Consider the following 16189-nt stretch of genomic DNA (forward strand, 5'->3'; position numbering starts at 1 on the left):
GGTGTGATCTTTAGCATGAACTACATACTTAATACAATTATCGACGAATATAAGTTGAAGGCAGGAAGAAGACAAATCACTATTTAAGTAAAAATTGACATTGGAGGACGATTATGGTATGGCAGGGACGTAAATAAGATACGCATATATGGAACAGCGGCTACACATATTGAAAACTTCATATATTTCTTGATTTAAAACAAAATAGATAGATATGACTTAAGAGCCAAATTAATTATTTGCAATGCTATCTACTCTAATGTTCTGAAATCTGCTGTCAAATCGCGTGTATTCTTCCTTGTACCCCATGTAATGTTGCATATCCACACATCGAAGTCTAAAAGTGAAATCTTTACCAACAATCTTTTGCATCTCAGTTTGGTGTAGATGAGAGCACGTAGACATGGAAAGCATATACATATACTTTCTTTCAATTTGTTTTGTCATAATCGCGAACGTTGATCACATGAAAAGTAAAAACACCGGGCAGAATAGTTTAATTAAATACCCACGTGTATACGTATCAACAATGGTAGTGTTCACTAGGAGTACAATAGCGGCAATGCTTACCACATTTCTATGCTGATATTAATGGACTTTTAGATAGTTATGCAAAAACCAATCAAAAGAATTTTTGGGAACTGGTTCGGAGATTAACTAAAAGTGCAGATGTATCTTACATTCTACCACGTCTGTGATGTAACGACGGTTTTCATTGGTTAAAAAGAGTGCATTATTGAGCAATATACAGTAAACTATGAAAGCCATCTTATGATGTGTATATACAATTATTTATCTTATAAGGAAAGGGCGTTGATAATGTTCATGTAACTTGTGCCCAATCTTTTTGCATTTTTTTGGCAATAAAATATGTTTTAACTAAAAAAGCTTACTACATGTACACCAACGGCAACGCTTACCAGATGTACAATATCGACGACGCTCACTAGATATGCAACAGCGGTAAAATTCGTTAGTATACCTCTACTGTATTTCCCTATATAAAAACAATTCGCTAAAAAGTCCTATTTCCCTGAAATCGCTCAAATCTCTCCATCTGGGGGCTACACCCTCCCCAAAATCGCACTACTCCCTGTAAACAAGAGGACATCTCCCTCATGAATATTCGTAGACGGAGTCTTTAAAATTTCAACCAATGAACATTTGGTAGGGGGGGGGGGGGGGGGGGGTGTCCGGGGGGGGGGGGGGGGGGTTGGTTCCGTGACGCGCGGAGTGACGTTAATACTTTTTTTTAAAATTATAAACAACAGTGAAATTGACTGTCAACATTGGCCGCTTTTTACCAGGATGTGATAATTGTCCTGTTTGAACTGTAAGAATTCAATTAGATGAACTCTATGTGAACAACGGGTTCAGATTGTCAAGTCCAAGTGGTCGATGGTTGTCAATGTTGCTATTTTTTATAATAAAAAAGTTCTGTGATCAGTTATTTTTTCTCCAAATTGTGATATTATTTTCTCTTTGAAATTGTTTAAAGAATTGTATTATTTAATTCATTTGTTAAATTGCCTTACTTTGTTTCATTATAGAGAAACAGTTATGGAATGGGTATGTGGGAAATAGCAAATTTAAGATCCCCCTAAGTGAAAAACTATTTCCTGAGGCGATGAAGCCGCCGCCTCGGGAAATAGTTTTTAGATATGCTATTTCCCCAGGTTTTAGATATGCTATTTCCCCAGGTTTTAGATATGCTATTTCCCCAGGTTTTACGTATGCTTTTTCCTCATTCTATAACTGTAAGTATACTACATGTTCAGGAGTGGTAACGTCCATTATATATATACAATACTGGGAACGCTAAGTTGAATTATAATAGTGATTACACCCATAATATCCAAATTAGTGACAAAATTCACTAGATATAAAATAACAAACAAGTTCATAACAGTTCACGTATAACTTTATTTCTTTGGTATATATCACATGTGTTAATGACACACAGTGAATTAAAACAGTGACACTTTTGGGATTTCATTACACAAACAGTCCAACTTTGCAACAAAAGGGGTATTGCACGAATCCTCGAATAATCTACATGTTCGTTTACTTGTAAGTCATTGTGGTCAACGTGGTAATGTGTGTATTAGGGTCACGTGGTAATGTGTGTGTGGTAGGGTCACGTGGTCATGTGTATATTAGAATCACGTGGTAATATGTGTGTGGTAGGATCACGTGGTAATGTGTATAGTATAATCACATGGTAATGTGTGTGTGGTAGGGTTACATGGTAATATGTGTGTGGTAGGGTCACGTGGTAATGTATATAGTAGAATCACGTGGTAATGTGTGTGTGGTATAATCACATGGTAATGTGTGTGGTAGGGTCACGTGGTAATGTGTGTGGTAGGGTCACGTGGTAATGTGTATAGTAGAATCACGTGGTAATGTATGTGTGGTAGGATCACGTGGTAATGTGTATAGTATAATCACTTGGTAATGTGTGTGGTAGGGTCACGTGGTAATGTGTATAGTAGGATCACTAGGTAATGTGTATAGTAGGATCACTAGAAAATGTGTGTGGTAGGGTCACGTAGTAATGTGTATAGTAGGATCACGTGGTAATGTGTGTGGTAGGGTCACGTGGTAATGTGTATAGTAGGATCACTAGGTAATGTGTATAGTAGGATCACTAGGAAATGTGTGTAGTAGGGTCACGTAGTAATGTGTATAGTAGGACCACGTGGTAATGTATGTGTGGTAGGGTCACGTGGTAATGGGTATAGTAGGGTCACCTAGTTATGTGTATAGTAGGTTCACGTGGTAATGTGTATAGTAGGGTCACGTGGTAATGTGTGTGGTAGGGTCACGTGGTAATGTGTATAGTAGGGTCACCTGGATATGTGTATAGTAGGGTCACGTGGTAATGTATATAGTAGGGTCACGTGGTAATGTGTGTGGTAGGGTAACATTATATAAGTGGACAAGTCATCTTCATTACAAACTCTGCAGAAATCTTTGGCGTAGGTTGGCGATTCAAAATGTCGGACAGCATCAGCTGTTTACAAGCACTTGTATATTACACTGTAACATACAGAAAGTAGTGTTACCGGCACGAGGAGGAGACACTTGTAGCTTGGTGAGGTGTTGAGATTGTTGTGGGGGAAAAAACAAATAGAAAGAAAGTGTGAAAGAAAGCTCAGAAAAAGAAAACAGATGAAGAACGGACGGATCGAAAGAGGAATATTTACAACAGACACAGAAAAACTTCAGTAAGAACAGACAGAAAGAAAACATTTCATCAACAAGATCAAAAAATGTAGTCCGATCCAAATAAAATTATTTTGATCGACAATTTTAAGCGTATATATATATACAAAATGATCAAATCACAGTCAGCATCACGTGGTTATATATAATAATTGCACGTGTCGGATAAAGAACTATTTACAAACATTTGCGTTAAAGTGTGCACAGTTCCCGTGTTTGCCATGGCAGTACACAAGGGACTTATATGACAATGTACAATTACGGACCACAAAATACAAAAATAACACAGAAAAAAACCTATGTAGCAATGGAAATCTCTACGGTTTACCTAAATTACCACATGGACGATGTACCTCCTGGAGGTGAATTTAAAAACTCAGTACGCAGGTAATCCAAGAAAAAGTAATTTCGGATATTTACGAGATCATCGGAAATTACTCAGTAACATTGTTTATTAAGTATTCTAGACTGAGAGTTTTGACGAACATCAGACACACTGTAGTATATTAATGTTATTAATAGCTAAACCATCCTCAGCTTCTAGTTCGAGCCATAGTAATATTCAATTCCAATAGGAATTAAGAAATATATAAGAATCGAACAACATGTTATGAAATCTTTGCAAGCGTATCATCATAGCTATGCTCACAACATTGTCAAGTTGTATTGTCATAGTTCGACAAATCGATCCATACAGAAGTGTGCATTAAAATGTCAACACCGTAAAGACTAGTTCATTCTCGATGCCATTGTCTGACATATGTGATTCACCGATTCTGACTAGATGCGTCCACAGTCATATATATAACAGAAAATATATATCTTCAATATCCATGAGTCAAACTTCCGCTCCAGAATGGTCTATGAGGTATTACGTCACTTCCGTAACTATGTCTTTGATCACCAAGGATACCGAACATCTTCATGTGTTCATTGGACGGGCTCAGCATGCCAGAATGGCGGACAACAATGGGGGAAAACCCACGATGACGAGGCGACATTATGACGTTCTGGGGTGAGATCGGCGACAATGCTGCGTGCGCAGATAACGGGAATGACATAAGTTTCGGTGAATAGAAAGGCGGTGATCTGTCAAATGATGGACTCCCTAATGGTTCTCTTGGGAAATCTTGAGAAAGAGTTCTCGGATCCGAGTCCAATGAACGCTTAGGGGTTGATTGCGTTAGTCGGGATATACTGAAATCGGAGGACGGCTTTCGCACTTTTCGGCTGTTTTCTGTATTTTCCAGAGTAACACATTCGGAACATTGTCGAGTGGGCGATGTACTGGATCCTAGAAACGCTTTACCGCATCGTACACATTCATCTTGTGTGTCGTCTGCAAAGAAAGAACAGAGAGTCTTAAAGCATTGTAATATAATCCGCTCTGACGACGGGTCGATAACCGGAAGTGGCACTATCTTAGTGACACGGATTGAATCTGACATCATCCGGATGCTGTATCGTCGAGTACGTGTTATATAAAGTAGTCTATCTGATGGGTCGGTCTACCGGAACTCTACGTGAATACGTAACGCAATTACTTGTCACTTGAGAGGCTTGTATCACAAAATATAGAGGTGAAAAGTTCACTAATGTATTATCTCGGTGTAAATTTATCATCTCGGTATCACCATTAAATTCGTTCTGTTTTCTTTAATATAGAAAATTATTTCTTTCCATGCAATGATTTTTTTTTAAATTCATTTCGTTTTAAAAAAAAATAATAATAATTTATACTTACTTTCATGCGTTTTCATGTGTGTCTTCAGATTACACTGAAGCGCAAACTTCTTGGCACAAAGGTAGCATTCGTGTGGCTTGTCTCCTGAAAACAGAGTGTCAACATAATATCAGTATTATACCATCTTCATCCCATAGTTTATAAGTCATTGCGGGTTGAAATTTTGAAAAGAAGTAATTTCAACCCAACACTGTGTAAATTGACTGTTGTATTAAAGTTGTAATTTGCATCTAAATTAACCGGAACTCTTTTCATCTTTGCATCCATGACCAACAAAACAAGAAAAGAGATTCCTCGACGCGGCCCAATCATGCCCACAATAAACACTAATATCATATACTGGCCCAAACAAGGTCAAGGTTAAATTGATGTATGGACAACAGTAGGTATGACGTCATAACTGACGTAATAAGATCGAATTTGTGCTTATACTGTGTCAATAATTTGAACAGGAAAGGCAAGGAATCGAAGAGACTCCCATGATTTGCTTAGCAGTAAACTTATGACGTTATTTCCCCGTCACAATGGTTGATATACATGCTGTACATACAATACGTATGTTTTTCTGTAATTACATACGAGCTTCAACGTGTCATACAGGTATATAACTTGTACGTATGTTTACCTGAGTGGAGAAGCTGGTGGTTCTTTAGGTTCGTCTGTTTACTGAAGCCACGGTTACAGATGTCACACTTGAAGGGCCAGGAACCGTTGTGGACGTACATGTGACTTCGAAGGTCCCCGGGGGTCGGGAAAGACTTGGAGCACAATGTACACTTGTGGGGTTTCTCCTGGAAAAGTATGTTTGTCTTATAAACCACGCCGCACTGTTACCCAAAAACTAGGTTTACAGAAGGTCAAAAAAGTGCGCAAAACACGAACTAAAATATTTGTCTGTTATCTTGTATCTGGTTTCACATTCATACATTTTAGTAAACACGTCATTCTAGTATCTTGATCTTAGTCGAGTCATTCAGTTTAAAAATACAAACATGCAATGTTAACCAGCTCTAAATATAAGGACAAGAGTTAAAAATGAAAACCGGAAGTGTGAATAGAGTGACTTACCTTGTTGTGCGTCATCCGGTGATAGTAGAGGTTGGAGCTGGCGGTGAAACGTTTTCCGCACACCTTACATTGGTGTGGTTTCTCACCGCTGTGTATTCTCCGGTGAGTGTTGAGGGAACTGGACGTGGAGAACGCCTTCCCACATACGTCACACGCATGGGGCTTCTCACCTGGAAGGTAGACAGACATTTAAATATTCACATCGTAATGTAATTCATGAAAAACATACGAAAACGTCTTCAAAAGCAAAGAAAATGATCGATGAACAGTGTACATGTAATTGGCAAGAGGAAATAAAGTATTAAAATTATTTTACCAAAATAGTCGAATTATCACATCAGTTACGGAGATTTCATAATCAATACACGTACCTGTGTGCACGCGCATATGGCGCTTCAGAAGTGACGGTCTGTCGAACTTTTTCCCGCATACGTCACATGGTAACCACGTCCTCTCGCGGTTCCTCTTGACGACTCGTGACGTCAAAAGGGCCCCCTGCTCGGGACTGCTATTTGTGGTTGTGTCCGATTCGCTTTTTGTCTAGAAGAAAAAAGGAAATTTTAAATATCTATCTTCAACTTTCTTTGCCTGGTGTGGCTAGAAGGAAAACCACACCATTAGAAGACTTGACAAACTGTTACAATGTCAAAATACCATCGTACAATCCCGAACACCTTCCCGTCTTGTAACAAAAATGTTTTCTACTGAGTAATCAAAAAAAAAATGTTCATTTCAACTTCCAGTTTAATAATTATAATCAAAAGCAGGATAGGTGTTAAATTTTGTTTTGCTTTAGCTAATTACCTGATCTGATTTATCGCTCTCCTGCTCACTCATGACGTCACTTAAACTTGATCGACAGTCATCCTCTCGTGTGATCGGTGACGTGAACATCCCACGTGCATCCATAGACATCGGTGATATCAAGTCCTTACTGTCATCTTTAGACGCTGAAACAAGCAAGTAGTCGATGTTATTTAAATTGCTAAACTAAACCAATTATAACAAACAAGGTAATCACTCTTTCTCCTAGACCACGCTTTGTATGACCTTTTTACCAAAGTCAACGATAGTATGAGGTCAACTTAGATCTATGCATAATCAAAGTGTGGAAAGTTCAAGTAAATCTATTTCATCGAACTTACCGATCTCAGGTGATTGTTCCTGTACCGGAATTTCCCTTGATATCGCTTCCGGTTTCGGTTTCGGGGATTCCTCTTCTGCATCAAAGAAGACGACGATTGGGTCATTGGGCGTCACGTGTTTTACCGCCTGGAACACTGGCTCGCCCTTGATATTCACCGCCACAAAGTTAACGTCATCAACTTTGGACGAGGATTTGACGAAACGAATCCAGTTACAATGACGGACAGACGTTTCCTCGACATCGATGATTTCATCGTAACAGCCAAACTTGTATCGTACCTGGAATGGAAAGGGGGTATTTTATTGACATGTTTACAGTTTATCTCTTCATAAGGTGTTTTTTTTTATTCGAACAAACGTCATTGACAAAGATTGAATGCAAATGTCAGAACTTTTAGAAAACGGATTGAGTTTCCGAAACCTGTTTCCTGTTCCCTTTCTAATTGTATGTATCTACAAGCATTACAAGTGGCCTTTCTCTAGATGTCACATGTTCCTACATGTATTTTGATTTTACAAGGTATTCCAACCATCAAACGAAATAATGTAACCCCCGAACAGATACACATTAACGAGTTAACTACTGGTTGCTCATAGAGATCAATAACTCGACAAATAAAATCACTATTCCCGTCTTTTACAAGGCTATCGAATTCCGCTTCAGAAGAAAAACTTACGATTTCAATTTCATTTATCCAAAAAAGATGCATACACAGAAAATTAATTCATTTCAGGGGTAATAACAAGGTTTGAATTCTGTTAATTGTCTAAATTACAGACACGCTCTCGTCTTCAACACCAAATTTCTTTTATCGAAATAGAAAATTTATTAGACTTTAATCTCTAGCCCACTGACACAAAGGACGACGGACATGACAGTAGCCACGGTCAAATTGGCCGGAGTCTCGTTTATCAGTAGGCCCGATTGGTCACGCGCCATACGGCTAGCGCTACAAATTGTTATCATAGGGAGAGAAGGGGGCGAGGAGAGAGTAAGGGACAGGAGGGGGAGGAGCGACCTGTTAAACAGATAATAACACATGCTACCTCATGTTTCGGTTAGGACTAGCACGTGCGGGTCACTCAGGCGTCGTTAATCACTACTGTGTAGTAATATCATCTGACTTGGGACCAACGTAAATGATAATTTATTACGAAAAAGTGACGTATTAAGAAACCGTATTTAAAAGGTTTTTTTTATCCTTTATGTTGAACGGTGCAAGAAAAAACACCCAAAAAACACATAAACGAAACATATTTCTCTTCCTTTTTTTCAATTATGAAGACAAAGTTTTTGGAGTGTCTACTATCCCGCCTAAATTTATTTAAATCGAAATTCTACACGGGACCTATGGTCAGTTCCTGACCTTTGGTCCGAGACAAACAACAGCTGTATGTGACGGTCAGAGCGGGTAAGACATGGTCAGCCCTCCCCGGGAGGGACGTATTTAGATCTCTTTGAAGCTGGTCGTCTGCTCCTAAGACACCATAACGTTGACTAAAGTTGTGTCCACCGGTAACAGATGTGCTGGTCGTGTGCCTCCTCGTGTTACGTCAACTGACCATTGTCCACTATTGTTGAGTACAACCGATTTAAAATTTCATTCAAAGTCTTGGTTAAAGCAAGCATCACCCAACTCATGGCGGATTTGGTTTCAAAAGAACAAATTACCACTCATGCGCACTGGCGCTGCGCCGAGTTACACAATGCCAACCAATTAACGCGGCCATCACAACTGAGGAACTCTTTTGTTAAGGAGGCTCGATTGTGTGCCTCAAACATTACAACAATTTAATTAAACATTGATGAGACGTTATTGCCAGTCAACGAGAGCTGTATCGCTTTCATTATGTCACTCTCAATGACGATTAACGTCGAGGGGCCATTATTTCAAGTGGTCAGTCGAGTAAATCGCTTTTTATCCGACCATTTGTCAATGGTCACTCATACTCTCTACAGCTACTATGTCTACCACGCTCGGCCATTATTTTAAGTGTAGCCAATTCAGTAAAGCGCTTTTCGTCTGGCCGTTCGTCAGTAGGTACTTCAGTGGTCAGTTATGTGGCAAAAGGCGACTCTGGACAGTGGCGACTGTCAGTGTGACTGGTCAGTGTTTCCTGTTACACGAATTGACCATTAATCACGAGGTGATACCTAGGTTGAGTGGTAAATACCAATAAAACGATACAATAGGCACATAAGTAGGGGGTTAATAGTTCCGTGGGCCAGTCGATTCTACCGGGGTAGCGGACGCCGGGATGAGGGAAACATGGAGATGAGGGGACCCCGGGGTTGAGGGAAACTTTGGGTATAATGGATCCCGGGATTGAGGGAAACCTGGGGGATAGGGGATCCCTTAGATGAGGGGATGGGGCTGAGATTTCAATGCATTATCAAACATTATTATTTTGATCAAAAAAAAAAAAGATAATTCTATTTACTTACTGTCATATCGCATAGTTTGGCTATACTTGAGGTTTTAATTCACTTAACCGGGAGATTGCTTTAATTGAAGATATTTTTCAAAGAGAATCGTGAAGTGGAAGTTTATTTTGTCTGATGCAATTCAAATGGTACTAAAAACATTTCTTATCTTCATTACATCACACTACTTTCAATACATAGGATGTTAGCAACAGTTTACTATGTACAGTATCAACAATACAATATAGCATGTCCTTACACAACAAAATTCCGTAATCCGTTTAGTGTGTCCGGATTCCGACTTCAGTCATTAGTGTTTCGCACGTGCTTCCTTATCGACTTACGTTATCAAAGGGCAAGTGCTTACACAAGTAAGATGATGTGTGTGATTATACGTTCGGGTTACAAACATCAACAAATTATCTGTTTACATCTCTTTATACACTAACCAGATACACACTTATCGGGGTTGATAAATACACGACTAATTGATACCCTTAGTCAACATAACCGCTGTATTAGTTTTCAAAATATCGCGCCTGTATCTGCGTCAGCTTCTGAAACCGCGCAAAAGTTTTCCTGGAAACAATAGCCTTTCTGCATCTTTTGATGCTAGTTTTCGAAAAAAAAAGTTATCTAATTAATCTATATGATATTGTCTGACTTCATTGCGATCGAGACTCCCATATGCAATCACCGCTATCGATCCAGAATTTTAGGGGACATTTTTTTGGTAAAAAATATATCGGTGTTCAAGCCGTCCTCAAGTCTTCCTGTTTCTATAGGAAATTTTATATTTGATGTTCTAAATTAACATATTACTTTTCGTTCATTACGATTAAGCTTTAAAAGATATGGTTCACAATTAAACTGATATTTGAATAAGGAGTAAACTTGCCCTCGCGAGGAAGTTTCAACATCATGAAACCAACTTTGAATGAATTGATCGCATAATATCTGCTTAATGATAGTTTTCAAGCATTGTCTATTAATTGTAAATGATATTTCGAAAGTCCATAACAGAGCTCGGGTATTCCTATTCGGTATTTTTCCTATAATCGTTATGGTGATCAAATGGTTTCTGCTATAATTTAAGTGCTAAGTGATGTCCGGCCACGTCCGTAATTATAGTCCCGTCACGGCGCACGGTTCTCACTACTAGGACACACCTGAGAGGTGTTTCTACCACGTCATTACCGGCTGATTATCGCACGTGGGCTAGTCTAATGTGACGAAAGGGCGCTAACGAACCCCTTCACCAACATTGAGCCACACGGTACCGCGTGTTGTTCACACAGTGTAACACAAAGCATATTCGTCAACAGTTCAATAGCGAAAATATTTGTAGTGAAAAACAACCGTTTAATTTTTACGTTGCCCTGCGAAATTTGCTGAAAATTCCATTTTTTGTAAAAATAATAAAAGTAACCGCATGACTGTGAATTTTTCGGAATATGTTTGACCTTTTGAAATAATTAATATAATGTGTGTTGACGCTTAACAACGAGGGTAGCACATGCATGTCTGGTATGCATTGTAGATCGTTATTGAATGAGCGATTACATGGTTCATAGTTCTGAGGATGATTAAGATCTTATTGATAAATAAACATTTTTGTTTGGAATACTTTAAATGTAAGACGTACATAAACAGATAATCTTTGATATTTAAGCCTTTGTTAAATGATTGAGAAATGACAAATATACCCGACTAATACCGAGCCTCGCATCTTATCTCCCCCTGGGTAATAATTATAATACACTCGTCCGGATTTGAAATTTCGTCACCTGTTCTCTGATTATGCCCTCTCTTGGGGCACGCGCTAGTCGCTATCACACGTGATCGGCAATCGACATTAACATCATTAAGCTAATTGTTTACTACCGCGAGGTATTTCATCGACATTTGAAATAATAATTAGAACCAAAATAACAAGAATAACGAGAAAAGTTATATACAGCTATTTAGAATATACACATGAGTCGCATGACTGCCTTTACACTAAACAAAAATATGGACAAACAAAATAACTCTGTATATTGACAGATTAGATCTGAGTGGTGATCAGCCCCGCAAGCATTACACAGATAGTAGGGTCGTCCCTAATCCCATCCCTCAGTAAACACCCGCTTTGTTACAGACTGTTTGAAGGGTGTATCATCTGTTTTACCGGGTGACAATGTTGACAAAACTAATGTGGCGGTTTTATTAGCATTCAGGTACGTAAATATACCTGTACTAGCTTTCTCACCTGAAGAAACGTTAGGTAAATAATAAAGTAGTGCCGTCTGGTCATCTAATGTATCACTTTTACACCTGGACAAATCTTAGGTAAATAAATAACTTCTTATTCTGTATTGAAAGAACGGGACCCATGAGGGGAAACAACTCTTACCTGAAACTTAATCATTTCTATAATTCTAGCTATGTAAATGGCTCAATCAGAGACATACTATATACGTCTCTGGCTCAGTGATGCAATTATTCATATAATTCAAATTTTAAGCTGAAAGCGGAATATAACGGTACGTAAAGTTGAAAGCAGAAAATAAGTACGTAATGAATGCTGTAATAAGTACGAGTTACCCTTCAATGGCCCCTTACAGGGTCAAAGATCACAAGCTTCCGTCGTTATCCTGATGAATGGTACTATGCAAATAATGACAGAGGATAAAGTGCTATTTTACATACTGTCTACTCGCAAAGACGAAAGTTCTTTAACTCATATGATCTTATTTACATACATAAAAGATGTCTATTCTATTTTTTTCCCTCAAGAAAAAATTTGGAATGTGGAAATAAATAACTGTTTAAACCGCAATTAATATAATATGACGAAATGAAAATCGTCAGAATCTTTTGTATTGAAATGAAAATGGCTTTATATTTTTCCTGGCTAGACATAACAAGACATGTATACATATATTGAGTAGCACATACCCATGTCTTATTTAAATCTGACTTACCGGAATTATTTTTTCTACCAAAATTTGAAATTGTGTGCTGGTTAAACGTTATATAATTGGCGCGTTTCTATGTCTACAATAATCGAGAATAAGTTAAATATAAAACATTGAATTAAAAAAAAGTTCCGTTTAAGCCATGATTTTTGTCGACATTGACTGGGCAAAGATTTTATTTGTGTCCCTTTAAATTCTACGAGCAATTTTGTTTTGTTCTTGGAAAGTATTCAGGCATCTTTAACACCCAATGTGTCGTGTCAACGACTGGAGTCGAGGGTTACAGAGCATCCTTTTGATATAGGTGACAGCATTAACAGCACTTCTCACTTTCACAGGAAGCTGCGATATGGTTTCTAAATCCCGAAACCGGAGTTTTCACGGATTACGGATTTTCCAGAAACGCGTCGATTGATAGGGTACAAAAGATGTCAAAAAATAAGATGACGTGTCTTTTCTTCCCCCATCAAAGACTTTACGGCTGAACTGTGACCTTTTGATAGAGAGCTGTGACTTCTCGTCGTGGTAATCCCCCGCGTGTTAGAGCGCCAGTACTGAGGGAGCGCGAGGTAGATTAGGCATCATTGTGCATGTGTCATAGCCCCTAGGGAGTCAGGAACCCTAAGACGGAAGGATTGACTCCGAACGGACTTACTTATAGATACTATGATGTCAATTTAGGGATCGTATTGTCCCGTTTTTACCTCCCGGTAATGAAGAGTAGCAGGGAGGTTTTACGGGGATGACGTGTGTCCGTTACATAACTGATTGGTAAAGCCCTATTGGTTAATGAGGAAAGCTAAGAAGTTTTTACCTCTGTAATAGCGTTACCCGCGATCCTTGCTTTACGCTGCATATCGTAAAGTTGACGTCACGAATGTTCCTAAGTGAACACATACCGGGCCGTTATAGTGACTTCTATATTTAATAAATAGTTTTATATATTTATTATAATGAAAATCGTATTAATACCGCTTACCGAATTAATATAAAAAATATATAAAACATAATGATTTTCTTTGTTTTCCTTGATTTTCCGATTGCTGTAATTTAAAGACAATTAATAGAGAATACTGCATATATAAATAAGATTATCATTTTTGAAACTTATATCGAAAAACCAATTCATTAAAATTATTGTTTGTCATAAGTATTATCATGGAATGAGATAAGCTATCTAAGTCCGTGGTATCATTACATATCTGTAAGAATTAGCTGTAAGTGACGGAGCGCTTCAGCCTAATTTTCATGTTCCTGAAAACCTACACTACAGTGTGATTTTGCCCGAAATAACTCCCCGATGTTACGATTTGTCTCACTCAGCCTCACGCTTTTATGATACCGACATGATCAATAAACAGTTATTACCCGTGTGATAATAACCGATTGATCTGGGGGGTTAATCAAAATGTATATGCCCCTCGGATTAGATCGGTATGTGTATTTCGCTACCGGATACCGCTGTGGGCGTGTACCTCCCAGCACGGTGCAGTCAGAATCAAGGGCGAACGGCGTTACTTAATAGAATACTACACGTGCTTTGCATGTTTGTTTAGACTGTGTACAGGGCGTGAAATTTCTCGCCGTAGATGATAAAGAGGAAAAAAGATGAAAGAGAGTTCCGAATAACAAATATACTATACGTAACTAGTCACTCTAGAGTACGCCAGTATAAACAATGTGTTCTAACCTCTACATATAATGTAGAAATAAAGTTGTCTGGTTATTGCATTAATTAAAAGAAAAAAAAGTTTATGTAAAAGTTGAGTATATTAATATAAAACTTGACACTCATTATCTCATCGGGATTTGCTGGCGATATAAAATGCACTCGATGCGCCAGTGCTAGTAAGTACTTTACATGTTTAATAAGTAAATGTGAGATGTATTTCATGGCGTTACGTTTTTATTGAGTATATATTTCTTTCTTTCGACTTTAGTTAATAGAGACAGGTGATATAACCCTAGCCGCTAATTATCACACGTTATGCCGTTTGAACTTTAACAGCCGATATCATAGTATTCAAATATACTTAAATATCTTTAGTGTGAGCAGAGTCGTACGTTATTAATTTGGATAGTTTGTATTTGACTATAAGCTTAACAAATATTAAAATAAATATAGACTGTAAAAATGGACAAGAGCGTAAAAAATAATATATAACTATGTTAAATAATGTCAGCATATTTTTTTACATCTAAAAATAACAAAATTTCTTTCAGTTAAAATAATCGTTTGAGGAAGTTTCCTCAAGTAGACGACAGTTAAAAAGTCTAACGTTCAGTAACGGGTTTATTTTTAGAAAAATATATATATATGGAGAAAAATACATAATATCTTAGGCATTTTCAAATGAGAACGGATGTATAGGAATTCATTAAAACATCCTTTTCTTAAGTAAATTGTCTGAAATTGTTATAAGACGAGAAAATATCTTAGGTTAAAAAACTTTATAAAAAAACAGTATGTAGCATAACATTACAGAAAATGATAAAATCGAGAAGAAAAAATAATGTTTAAACACATTTAATTGAAGTTTTAGGACGACACAATGAATTGTAATTTTTACGAACATACACTGATTACCTATTTTAATAAAGAGCGCTAAAATGTTGTTTTTCTTATCTGAAACAGTTGAACCCAGTTTTTCGGTTAAACAGAAGAATAAGAATAAAAAATAAATAAATTAAATAAAAATTAAAAAAAGTGAAAAAAGAAAGAAAAACTTACATTACAGGCCTCGAGCTTGGAATAGACTTCTAACTTGTCAAGTCGGACGGTCCCCTGGTCCGGACGGAATACGGTTCCCGAGGGTATGTGTACATTACTCCAGATATCGACGAACATCTCCAGCACATTTTGTGGGTTCGGATGCAGAGTCAGGACCAGACCGAACTCTTCCGGAATTAATACACAGGCATCCATTTTTACTGTTACTTGTATTTTAGTACTTAAAATTTGTGAAAAACTTAATTGCGACGAGAAAATAATGTGTTTAAAATCTGATAACACATCTTTTCTCTCAGTTCTTTCAAAAGCTTTTGGAAGGGCGATTTAAGCCGCAACCAAATTATTTTTAAAACTTTCTAAACTAATATATATACTAAAGTCTGGAAGTAGATTACAACTGTTTCTCAGAAGTCACCGCGTTTGATTTTCTTCCTCAGTCCATTAAATTCCAAATTGAAATGGCTAAAGTCGCAAACTTTCTTTTTAGTATCTGAGTGCAATGAAGCAAGTAACATCCAAATTAAAGTTTTCTTTTCTGGAACACTTTCTCTCAGGTGGTCAATGTTAGTCAGTCGCTAGCCTCCGGACAGCGATTATTACAGCAGTGGTCACTTACTAACTACCCTTTCACCTTCCTACTGACCATTATTACTGACTGACCATCGACTGGACATTATAAACGCCCACCCCACACCGGTCAGTATTGTGTGAAAATGATGTAACCGACCGCATCAGTAAGGCGCGCTCTGATTGGTCAATATGGCTCCGGACACTTGTTGAGCGCTGTAGGGGGCTGGACCTTTCACATCGCACAGTGAAAGTTTCAATATACTACGGTCAAAAAATAATTAGCTGTTGGAAATGACCGGAGGGCTTGACCAACGTCC

General features: G+C 37.8%; 1 protein-coding gene across 1 annotated transcript; it reads right to left on the reverse strand.

Moving 5' to 3' along the window:
• Nucleotides 1-1903: 1903 nt before the first annotated feature.
• On the reverse strand, nt 1904-15927 carry LOC110453866 (zinc finger protein 629-like). Its single transcript, XM_021503051.1, has 8 exons — nt 15303-15927; nt 7186-7465; nt 6845-6990; nt 6412-6580; nt 6041-6210; nt 5598-5763; nt 4973-5056; nt 1904-4567 (listed from the first exon to the last, which is right to left on the reverse strand). The coding sequence occupies exons 1-8, from the start codon at nt 15495-15497 to the stop codon at nt 4053-4055; spliced, it is 1725 nt and encodes a 574-aa protein (XP_021358726.1). The 5' UTR covers nt 15498-15927; the 3' UTR covers nt 1904-4052.
• Nucleotides 15928-16189: the final 262 nt, after the last annotated feature.

The sequence above is a fragment of the Mizuhopecten yessoensis genome, unplaced genomic scaffold, assembly GCF_002113885.1.
Source record: "Mizuhopecten yessoensis strain PY_sf001 unplaced genomic scaffold, ASM211388v2 scaffold7529, whole genome shotgun sequence".
Lineage (NCBI taxonomy): Eukaryota > Metazoa > Mollusca > Bivalvia > Pectinida > Pectinidae > Mizuhopecten > Mizuhopecten yessoensis.

Coding starts and splice junctions, on each gene's coding strand:
- LOC110453866 (XM_021503051.1), bottom strand. CDS start 15,497: ATGGATGCCTGTGTATTAATTCCGGAAGAGTTCGGTCTGGTCCTGACT. Junction 6,581..6,844: donor AGAGCGATAAATCAGATCAG/GTAATTAGCTAA, acceptor TTTTTCTTCTAG/ACAAAAAGCGAATCGGACAC. Junction 5,057..5,597: donor CCACCAGCTTCTCCACTCAG/GTAAACATACGT, acceptor CTCTGTTTTCAG/GAGACAAGCCACACGAATGC.